Source organism: Piliocolobus tephrosceles, chromosome 15 (assembly GCF_002776525.5).
Source record: "Piliocolobus tephrosceles isolate RC106 chromosome 15, ASM277652v3, whole genome shotgun sequence".
NCBI classification, from domain to species: domain Eukaryota; kingdom Metazoa; phylum Chordata; class Mammalia; order Primates; family Cercopithecidae; genus Piliocolobus; species Piliocolobus tephrosceles.
Window position 1 is genome coordinate 81,421,028 of NC_045448.1, and position 11,117 is coordinate 81,432,144.

Sequence of the window (11,117 nt, forward strand, 5' to 3'; positions counted from 1 at the left end):
TTTTAAATATGGACTTAGTGAAGCTGAGTGACTTTGGGGCAACTTTCTTAACCTCTCCACACTTCGTCTCCTCATACGCTACCTCATAAGGTCAAAGGAAGAATTATGTGATAAAATGTATCACAGGATTTGTCATATAAATATGTAATAATTAAGTTGGTGGTAATGGTGATGATGCTTGTGGCTTGAGCTAATCATTCATTAGAAGGCTGGCTAATTTCACCTGAAAGAGTTGGATAATTCAGGCAATCATGAGAGTTTTTACTTGAGTTAATGGGACAATTACCTCAATTTTCCAATTCACTTCACAGCTAGAGACAGGTAAGAATCAAAGGATCTACTTCTTAACTACTTATATTTATTATACTGCTTTAAAGTCAAGTGAGTAGAAACAGGCACATTGAGTTTTAGTCCCTTTAATTGTTATTTATAAACATTCCTGTACTTGAAACTTAATGTTAGCCTCTTGCTCTATGCTTAAGAAATGAACACTTGTCAATTTGGGGACCCAAAGACTTTAAAAATCATTTTTTTCCTCCGGAAATTAGAAGATAATTATATCAAAATCTCCTTGAGATTTAAACTGAAGAAAGGATTCAGTGCTATTTGAGTGGTTGCTTGCTTTTATCAGTGATTTTCACTTTTAATAGGTAGGGTTTATAACAATCACCAAAAAATGGTTGGTGGTTCAGAGGAAAGGCTGGGAGGGACTCTGGGGTTGGGGGAAGGAATCTTTTTAGATTAATTTTTCTGATACCACTAATTTGGGACCCCACATCAGGCAGATCAACAATTTGGACAGCTGTGCTTGGCTACTGTGAAAACCAGAAACTTAACCTGTCCCGGATAATCGTATCATACAAACAGAAAATCTGATATGTCCCCTTTCCTCTTGGCTATGAAGATAATTTCTCTCATGTTCCCTTAGTTTGAGGGAATGAACAATTGCATCTTAGGTATTTTATATTGAGTTTGATTTCAATGTAGCTGGCTTCTATTTTTTTCTAGCTAGAATGTCTTTAATGTGTTAACATTTCAAACTGCTGAGTTACATTGATAAGACCTAATTAAAACTCATGTGTTGAATTCTAATTTGATTAACTTGCAAATTTCACAGTTTGTGATCTATTGTTTATAGATAACCTTTTTTAAAATTCCAGTTTCAGAAAAGGTCAATTATGAATTTTTAAAAGCAAGAGCATTTTAAGAATATTTAGGAAGAGACTTCAGCTCATTGACAGCTACATAAGCAGAGGCAAATGGAAGGATGCTTTCACCCAAGTCACACACCATTAAGTGTATTATGCAGGTCAAGCATCTCTAGAGTCAAAATCATATCTTCCTTTGCAAACTTGCATTGGAGGGGACAGTTTTTCTTCAGAATTGTGTCCTTAGAATGTGTGTGTCAGTTCTGGCAACTTCTCTTGAATTATGTTAATGCAGTGATTGGAAAAATGTTTAAGCAGTCAGTCAAAAGATGTTTATTAAGCTTCTACTATGGGCAGGATATGGCAGCCTAAACCCTAGGGAAGCATATAAAGAAGTTAGCAGTAGGGCATTCACAGGAATTAATTAGAGAGCAAAGCAAAGCAGTTCATATTCAAGTGCTAAATTGTTCAAGACCCAAGTGCTATAGTTGACAAAGCAAAGCAGTTCAAGACCCAAGTGCTATAGTTGACAGAGAAGTATACACCTTTCAGTGCACAAATTAACCTTGTGTTGGGACAATGAAAGGTGCATTGCTTTTCATCTGGGGATTGAACATTGACTCTGGGAGTCTGCTGATAGTTTTACGAATTCTTTTACAAAGAAGCACCTAGCGAATGCTTTAAATGATACTGGTTTAGGACCTGTGAGGTGAGGTCTAAGTAAAGTGTGATTTGCTCTTTTGTATGAGGAGGACAATAAACCGAAAACAGCAATAGGTCATCAGAAAGGGATAGATAAGGAAAAAGGTGCATATTTAATTACTGTAAATCAGACATATCTCAAATATAGTGGAATAGCTGTCTTGCTATGAACACAACATTGCAAATGTGAGGTTATAATAAACTCACGTATATCAAGTACCTTATAAATACAGTTTTTAAAGCTATTTTAACAATATCTTTTAAGATACAGTATTTTAAATATCTTAACAATAGTATTCATGCAAGTCTGGATTTTTAAATATGGATTAAAATTTACACATACACATGCATATCCAAAAATATGTACACATGCTATTTAAAGCCACATACATGCATCCATGGAAGTTAGTAGATGTGGCTATTAGTAAGAAGCATCTGGGAAGGATACTGTTAGGCAAATCAGACACCATATGCAACACATGTCTATGGCATCCACCAGGATGCACAGCCTGGTGAGCAGTGCAGTGATTTCAGCGACCCTTGCCCCACTTGGTTGAGGAACTCTGGACAGTGGGTAAGCTGCATGGCCACGCACAACTGATGATCCAGTTGTGTACAATGGTTAAGAATGATCTTAGTTCAATGGGTTTGAATCCTGTTCCTACAGCCTATTGTGTGATATTAGGAATTTTATGCATTTCTCTGGGCCTACATATCATTATTAAAATGGGGATAGTAATAGTATTAGAATAATTAAGTAGATTGTTATTTGACATACATAAGTCTCAGCACAGTACCCAGTATTTGTTGATATACATAAGGAATTATAACCATCTTCTATTTGTAGATAGTTGCATAGACCCCAAGCCCATCCCTTTCCCTATGGCAACTAAGAAATGAGCCAGAGGGGTAGTTGGAAAGGCAAACTAATGGCGGAAATTATAATATAATGTTAATGATAATTCTATACATGCTTACTTTCATTTTTTTGAAAAAACACATTTAATTTGCTGCCCACCATCACATTTTGAGGTAATTATTTACTATACCCATATTCTATATGAAGAGATCAATGATAGATCCATATAACAGTGAAGTCTTAACCCATGTCAGCTACAGAGCCCTAGTTGAACCCAGTTTTTCTGAGCTCACATTGCCCGATACTAGTTATTAGTCCTTCCAAATTTATTCACTCACACCGGGAGAAGATTTACAATTTAGGAAGCATTTTTCTTGTGTTATTTTACTTGTTCATTGCAGAAACTGCAGTCCCCCAAACTGTACTCTGTTGGTCTGTCTGCTGGAAAATATGTGTATCCCAGAAGTGGGGAAATGGAAGCACCTATTCACATTCCCCTGTCTGTGACGCAGGTTGCATACAGTTTTGGGGGGATGTGATAAGGCGATGTCAAACATTTCATTCAGGGCATGCTACCTAAATGGTGTTTTAACAAACATAGTTGATTCTCATTACTCCTGATAGTTATGTTCTATGAAGTCATCATGAACATTTAATTAGCAAATATTTAACCATTGCTCCTAGGGGAAATACAGCATTAGGTTCCTCAGAGCTGCCAGTCAAGACATTTTCTTCAGCTGATCAATACATAACTATGTTTAATGGGTGTTTCTGTTGAGACACTTTATATTTCTGATTCATTAACATTGAACTCACAGCCAATAGCTCTGTAACTCATGCCTGATTGAAACTTAGCTAACACATGTATTTTCTCCATAAGTCACATGCCAGCCTTCTCATGCTCAGGGACACTAGATGCACTTCAGCACCATGCTTGGAGCCGTTTTAAACAGCAAAGTTACTAAAAAAAAAAAAGCACAAAGATACGAAAAATATAGCAGTAAATAGACTATAAAAAGTACACTCGTTTACAGTATGAGAGCTGAAAAAGGAAGGCAGAGCATTGCCTTTTCAACCTCATCTGGGAATATGCATGTCGGGCAACTCAAATTTTTTGCTGCTCTGCCCACATTTGCAAATGACCACAAAAATGCTACAAGCCTTGATTTGGGGGTTACAAATATATTTTAGAGAGTAGGCAAATTGGCAAATGAAGGAATCCATGAATAAGGAGAAGACTGCAGTTTTCCCTTTTCTACATTTTCTTACCTAGCAGTTATTGAAAATGAACCCACGCTTCCTAATTTTATACTTTATCCCATTATAACTTTTCTGCCTACGTACTCAAAGGCTTTAATGAGGAGCCACAGGCATGCCACCACCCTAAAGGAGATGGGGGAGGGCTGGGAGTAGGCGTGCCATCCCTGGCATGCCCTGGGCAGGGGATTTTTGTTTGGCATCTCTCTGTAGACACCTTCATTTACACTCAGAAAGTAGCCCCATCCTCCCCCACTTGGATGCTCAGATAGTGTTTAAAATTCCTCTCCTTTCCAGTGACAGAAGGCCGTTTTACTTTTTTCCCTTCTCTGAACAGATTTCAGTGTTGAAAGAGGTGCATTCTTTCATCTGGTAAAAGTTTCCTGAGACCAAATATAAAAATTGTCAAGAATAGCTTCTTTTGAAAAAACATATGCCATCAAAGCGGCAGAGAAGTTCTGTTAATGCCAGTGCGCACGTAGCTTTGGATATCTCTGTATTTTTCATATATGGGAGTGGGACGGGGACTTTGGGGAGCTTATCAGCCTGTACTCGTGGCCTCCCTGGAATGGAGAAAGACGTGCTTTCCGAAATGGCAGGGTAGCTCCTAAGCCTTTGCAGGGTCTGGCTCTGCCATCCGCAGAAGGCAGAGTCAACATACGGTCTGTACTTCCTTTGTCACCGTCACTCAAGCTTTTTCTGTAACCCACGCAGGCCATCATGGCGCAACTACCGCAGGAGGAGAAGGCAAAAATAGCTGAGCAGGTGGAGATATTCCATCAAGAGAAAAGCAAGCTGGATGCAGAAGTGGCCAAATGGGACGACAGCGGCAATGATATCATTGTACTGGCCAAGCAGATGTGCATGATCATGATGGAAATGACAGACTTCACAAGGTGAGGCCCAGAGCCAGGGAGCTGAAGATTTTTTCATTAAACCCAGAAGTGTAGCAGTGTGTATTAGCATGTGAGAGCCTGCTGAAAAATTAAAATATACCAAGGAAAGGTGGTGATATTATAAATTTACATGTATAAGTCAAAATGATCTAGACTTTATTCCTGGCAGATAGGTAGGTCTTTTTGGTCAAGGAAATAGATTGAATGTTGTAATTATTGTTGTAATTATCTACCCTAAGGCAGTCATAAAATCAAACCCCTGGGGATGGGTGACTCATCTTTGGTCTGTGCTATTTTGCAATATGCTTAAATATTATTCTGAAGATAAAGTGAATGATTCGTTAATATCCCTTTGGAAAAATATGTACGTGTGTGTGTGTGTGTGTGTGTGTGTGAGCGCATGTAAACATATAGTATGTTGTAATACTAGCTTGTGATCTAGCATTAATTTAAGCTCACATTTTATTCTTACATATTAAGAATGAGGTACAACAATCTAAGATTCCATTGTTTTCACAGAGAAATTAAAGTTGTGTAAGATTTATTTCCTTTAACTCTGAGCTAGTACCTTTGACAAATCAAGTGACCAGTCAGAATTTTGTCAGGAGACTTTTCTTCACCAAGGGTTTAGTGCTCTTTCTATCATTGCATTTTGGTCTCGTCTTTAAAAGAAGGTGATATATCTGCCCTTTCAACACAAAGGACAAACCAAGGGAGAGCAAAACTCAATAGGAACCTCCCTGAATTTTGAATCAGAATATCAGGTGATTTGGGGGGGAGGTCTCTTACTCTCTGTTTGCGAAATAGTGAAATAACACTTGTCTTATCAACTTCAGAAGAGAGTTTTAAAATCCAAAGAGATAATGCAAGTATAAATTATGCTGCCATACAAATATAAACTAGCGTTTTACCGTAGGTTTTTTTTTTTCTGGAAAACACACATATATGCGAAGATGTATTAATGATTTAACATGATACTTGTTATTGAAATAATATAAGATACATGGGAATGTCAAGACATCATCTGATGGGTGACAACCTTTCTTAATGGTTATTGAATGCTTCTACTAAGAAAAGGCTAGAATTGATTAAAAGTTATAATTTAATATGGAATATCTCAGTGTCGCCCCCTTTGCCTCTGGCCAATATGTACTAATGACATAGCTTGGCCCTTTTTCCAAATATTTTAAAATTGTTTTTTGCTTCAGTGGAATGACTTTACTGTTATGGAGGAGCCCTTCGAGACTTTTAAATGTCATTGTATTCATGAGAAGTTCAAATTTGTACATTTGGTTAGTCTTTGTAGACTTCACACATTTATTTCACAAAACGTAACAGCAGGAAAAAAGTCTGAGCCATTATTTCAGTCTGAAACTTCCTACAAATCAAACTATTATGGCAGCCTCAGTCGTTGTTTCTCAAGGCCTATGATAACTTAATTTGCTTGCTTTCAACATTTTATTAGTACTTTATCTGATGATTATCCAATCCATTAATAGCATCACTTGAACAAATAATCTCATTAAAGTGAATAATGAATCTGGTCGTGTTACTAGTTTTGATCAGGAGCACATTTTATAATTCTCTAGATTATATAACTGTGGTCAAGGCACAGTTATAAAAGATATATTTGAGGGGTCTTGTTACATGGTGTTAAATAAGGCACATGTCTGTTAGTCAAAGTGTAGTTTTAAAAGTGAAAAGAAGGTATCTTCAATTTCCTAGGAATTTCGTATCATTTTATGCTGATTTGAATAATGAAATGTCTAGGGAGCTACTAGTTACAATTTTTCCCACTGCATGATGTGTAGTTTTGTGCTGTTTTTGTTAGGGCAAAGGGAGGAATATAGTAATTAATGATTAGAGAACCACAGTAGACTGTGTGTTTGAAATGCAACATAGGCAGTTGAGGCTTCATTGCTGCCTCCATCTGCACAGCCTGTTTTTTTTACAGACAGCTGAATAGTGCCTTTCTTTGTGGCCTCTCACCTAAGTTCACTATGTTTGACCTTATACGTTGTTATTATTGCCCTTCCACTTGCATATTCCACTTCAAGGAGGGATAATTTTAGGTCCGTAACTCTAAACATTCTTAAGTACCATTTTCTCTTATTTAAAGAAATGGATATAACTGATTAGGAATTGAAACTTGGCTACTTTCCTTAATGTAGATGTGTAAAGGGCATGTGGGTACACAATACCCTGGCATTTATTATCTTGTTGTTTTATTCTTATCACTAGCTAATTTGTTAATTTGATTCAGTAATCTCAATGATATCCACTCCATTATTATTAAAATTGGAAGGGTTCTGCCTCATTATATGTGTAATAACTTCTTCATGGAAGATAAAACTGATTATGCCTCATGTCTTTTTCCCACTCAGTTCTTGACTTCCATCTCATCGACAATGGCAGAAGCACCATCCTGCATGGAGTGAAATTCATGCTTTTCATGTCACTTTTCAGAAAGAAATAGAGTGTTGCCAGTCTTGTTTCCCAATAACAAAAGGTGTGCAGATAGCAACAGCTGAAGTTTAATTGTACAGCAAAGAACAAAGCTATTTTTAGAATCAAACAAGTTCAAATCTTCAACAGTTTTGAGACTGACTGTCAAATACTGAGCACTAGACTCAGAAATCATATAATCATTCTATGTTTCCCAAACTTGATTTCCTGGCTTAGTTCACATGCTCAGTAGTACCTCAGCTGGTCTTTCGGTTCAGATTCTCCACTCATCCAGGCCACATCTGTCCAGTGAAGGGCAGTCATCCAGCTTCCTTTGCACCAAAACTTTCATTAGCTCCTTTTTGCACAGAATAAAAATCCTTGTGTTTGCTCTTCAAGGTCTACCTTTCTTGACCTTTAGGCTTCTGTCCTAATTTTGTACATGTTTAACGTCTGATCTTACAACCTATTCCAGGAAGTACCTGGAACAGTTCAACTTGTGATTCTGTAGTTCTACTTGAGTTCTTGAAATTTCCCACATTCACTCAACTGTTCTACTGTGCTGTCTTCATACTGCCTCAACTGATTAGTAAAATTTCCCAGGCATATTCAGAAGTCTCTGAAAAGTGACTTTTATGGTTCAATACATTTGCAAATAGCCTTTTTGTGTGTTGTATCTCATTATTGGAGAGTCACATTTGATATTAACATGTTAGAGGTATTGAGAAGGCATAAAAAATAACTTGGATTGACTCAGAATTTGAATTTTGAATACTAAGTATATTAACTCAGAATATACTGAGGCATAGATTTTTCACATTAGTACTTATTACCTTCTCACAAAATAAATGTGAATTAGTTCATAAATGGTGATGTGACGGTAGTGATGCGGTAATACTTTTCCCTGACTTTCTTTTTTGGAGTGACCACTTCACAGGAAACACTCCAGATATTGACCTTTGCATCAGAATTACCTATGTCCAAAAGAGAGACTGTTTCAAGAATCTGTATAAGTAGAGTTAATTATATGGCTTGATGCTCTTTCCAAGGAAACTAAAAACATACTCCAGATGGGACAATATGATTGCTCCTGCATTCAGAACATGAGATTACCAATAGCATCTTTTAAAAGCCACAAAATACAAAATCTGCTCTAAGGTAGAAAAACACAAGGGCTGCGGGTCACAATTTTAAAATGGGGAGATAAACCAGTGTGGCCAGTCTTCTTGTCGATATTGTCTTCCATGGATAGGAAGACTCAAACTTCTGATGCTTTCATGGATGTGATTTTTTTTTCTTCCTTTTTTTTTTTTTTTTTTTTTTTTTGCCGTTAGCTATTTGTTTCTTGTTTCAGTGCCCACTTCACATTATCTAAATGACTGTAGCTCATTTTGACTTGTGCTGTCCAAAATAGTAGCCACTAGCTGTATATGACTACTTAAATTGTTTTTCTATTACGGTATATATCATGGAGTTTACCATCTCAATCCTTTGTAAGTGTACATTTCTATGGAATTCAGTACATTTACATCTTTGTGCAACCATTACCACCCTCCATCTCTAGAACGTGTTCATCTTCCTCAACAGATACTCTGTACCTACGGAATGTAAACTCCCCATCTGCCTTCCGTTTCTATGAATTTGACTAATATAGGTATTTCAGATAAGTTGAGTCATACAATATTTGTTCTTTTGTGACGAGCTTATTTCATTTAGCACAATGTCTTCAAAGTTCATGCATATATTGTAGCATATACTCAAATGCTTTTCCTTTTAAAGGTTTAATAATGTTCCATTGAATGCATATACCACCCACATTTTCTTTATCCATTCATCTCTTAATGGGCACTTCAGTTGCTTCCACCTTTTGGCTATTATGAATAATGCTGCACTGTACATGAGTGTATAAGTATACAAGTTCCTGCTTTCATTTCTTTTAAGTGTATACCCAGAAGTGGAATTGCAGGATCATATAGTAATTCTTTTAAATGTTTGAGGGATCACAATATTATTTTTCACAGTGGATGCACCGTTTTACATTCCCACCAGCAATACACAAGTGGTCCAAGTTTTCCACAATGGTCAAATTTCTCCACGTCCTTGCCAAAGCTTGTTTTCTGTTTTTCTTGATAGTAGCCATCCTAAAGGATGTGAAGTGGTATCTCATGGTGGTTTTAATTTGTATTTCCCTAATGATTAATTATGTTGAACATCTTTCCTATGCTTATTGGCATTGTATATCTCCTTTGGAACAATGTCCAAGTCTTTTGCCCATTTTTCAGTTGGGTTGTTTGCTTTTTTGTTGTTGAGTTGTAGGAGTCCTTGGTATATTCTGGATATTAATTTCTTATCAAGAAATACAAATTCCTGATAAAGAATTACTATTTTCTCTTATTTTATTGGCTTCGTTTTCACTATTTGTTGACACACAATAGTGACACTAGTGTTCTTTGACACACAAAAGTTTTTAATCTTGAAGTTCAACATCCATTTATTTTGTATTACTGCTTATACTTTTAGTGTCATATCCAAGAAATTATTACCAAATCCAATGTCATGAAGTTTTCTCCTGTGTTTTCTTCGAGTTTTATACTTTAGTTCTTATATTTAGGTCTTTCATCTATTTTCAGTTAATTTTTAAATGGTATAACATGAGTACTGCTGCTGCTTTTGCATGTAGATAATCCAGTTTTCCCAGCACCATTTATTGAAAACACTGCCCTTTTCCAAGACCTAAATCTTAGCAAAAATCTTAATACCTTTGTGGAAAATCATTTGACTTTATATGTGTAAGGGTCTATTTTTGAACTCCACTCTATTCATTTGGTCTCCATGTCTGTCTTTATGCCAGTATGACACGATTTTGATTATTGTAAGTTTTAAAATCAAAGTGTGAGGCCTACAACTTTTGTTCTTTTCAAGATTGCTTTGGCTATTTGTGTTGCCTTGAGAGTCCATGTGAATTTTAGGATCGATTTTTTAATTTTGGCCAAAAATGCCGTTGGGTTTTGATAGAGATTACAGTGGATCTGTAGATCTCTTTCAGTAGTATTGACATCTTAAGTCTTCCAATCCACATTCATTGAATGACTTTCCATTTATTTTTGTAATTTCAACAATATTTTGTAGTTTTCAGCATGCAAGTCTTCTGACTCCTTGGTTAAGCTTATTCCTAAACATTTAAATTTTTTTGATACTATTGTAAGTGGAGTTATTTTCTTCATTTTCTTTTAGGATTTTTTTATTACTAGTGTCTAGAAACATTTTGTATCCTGCAACTTGCCTGAATTCAGTTATTAGTTTTACCAAGATTTTTTTTAAGAATCTTAAACATTTTCTACATGTAAGATCATGTCACCTGTTAACAGAGATAATGTTGCTTCTTCCTTTCCAATTTGAATGCCTTTTAGTTCTTTTTTTTTTTTAATTTTTTTTTTTTTTATTATACTTTAAGTTCTAGGGTACATGTGCATAACGTGCAGGTTTGTTACATATGTATACATGTGCCATGTTGGTGTGCTGCACCCATCAACTCGTCAGCACCCATCAATTCATCATTTATATCAGGTATAACTCCCCAATGCAATCCCTCCCCCCTCCCCCCTCCCCATGATAGGCCCCAGTGTGTGATGTTCCCCTTCCCGAGTCCAAGTGAGCTCATTGTTCAGTTCCCACCTATGAGTGAGAACATGTGGTGTTTGGTTTTCTCTTCTTGTGATAGTTTGCTAAGAATGATGGTTTCCAGCTGCATCCATGTCCCTACAAAGGATGCAAACTCATCCTTTTTTATGGCTGCATAATATTCCATGG

The 11,117-nt window shown here is 36.4% G+C and overlaps 1 protein-coding gene across 7 annotated transcripts in view; it reads left to right on the top strand.

The window, feature by feature from the left end:
* Positions 1-11,117, top strand: part of CTNNA2 (catenin alpha 2) — a 1,159,566-nt gene that overhangs the window by 1,094,882 nt on the left and 53,567 nt on the right. For all 7 annotated transcript variants that reach the window (XM_023224974.1, XM_023224976.1, XM_023224980.1 and 4 more), the window contains one exon: positions 4,681-4,862. In XM_023224974.1, the coding sequence (XP_023080742.1) occupies positions 4,681-4,862 (182 nt within the window). The remainder of the gene's footprint in view (positions 1-4,680; positions 4,863-11,117) is intronic.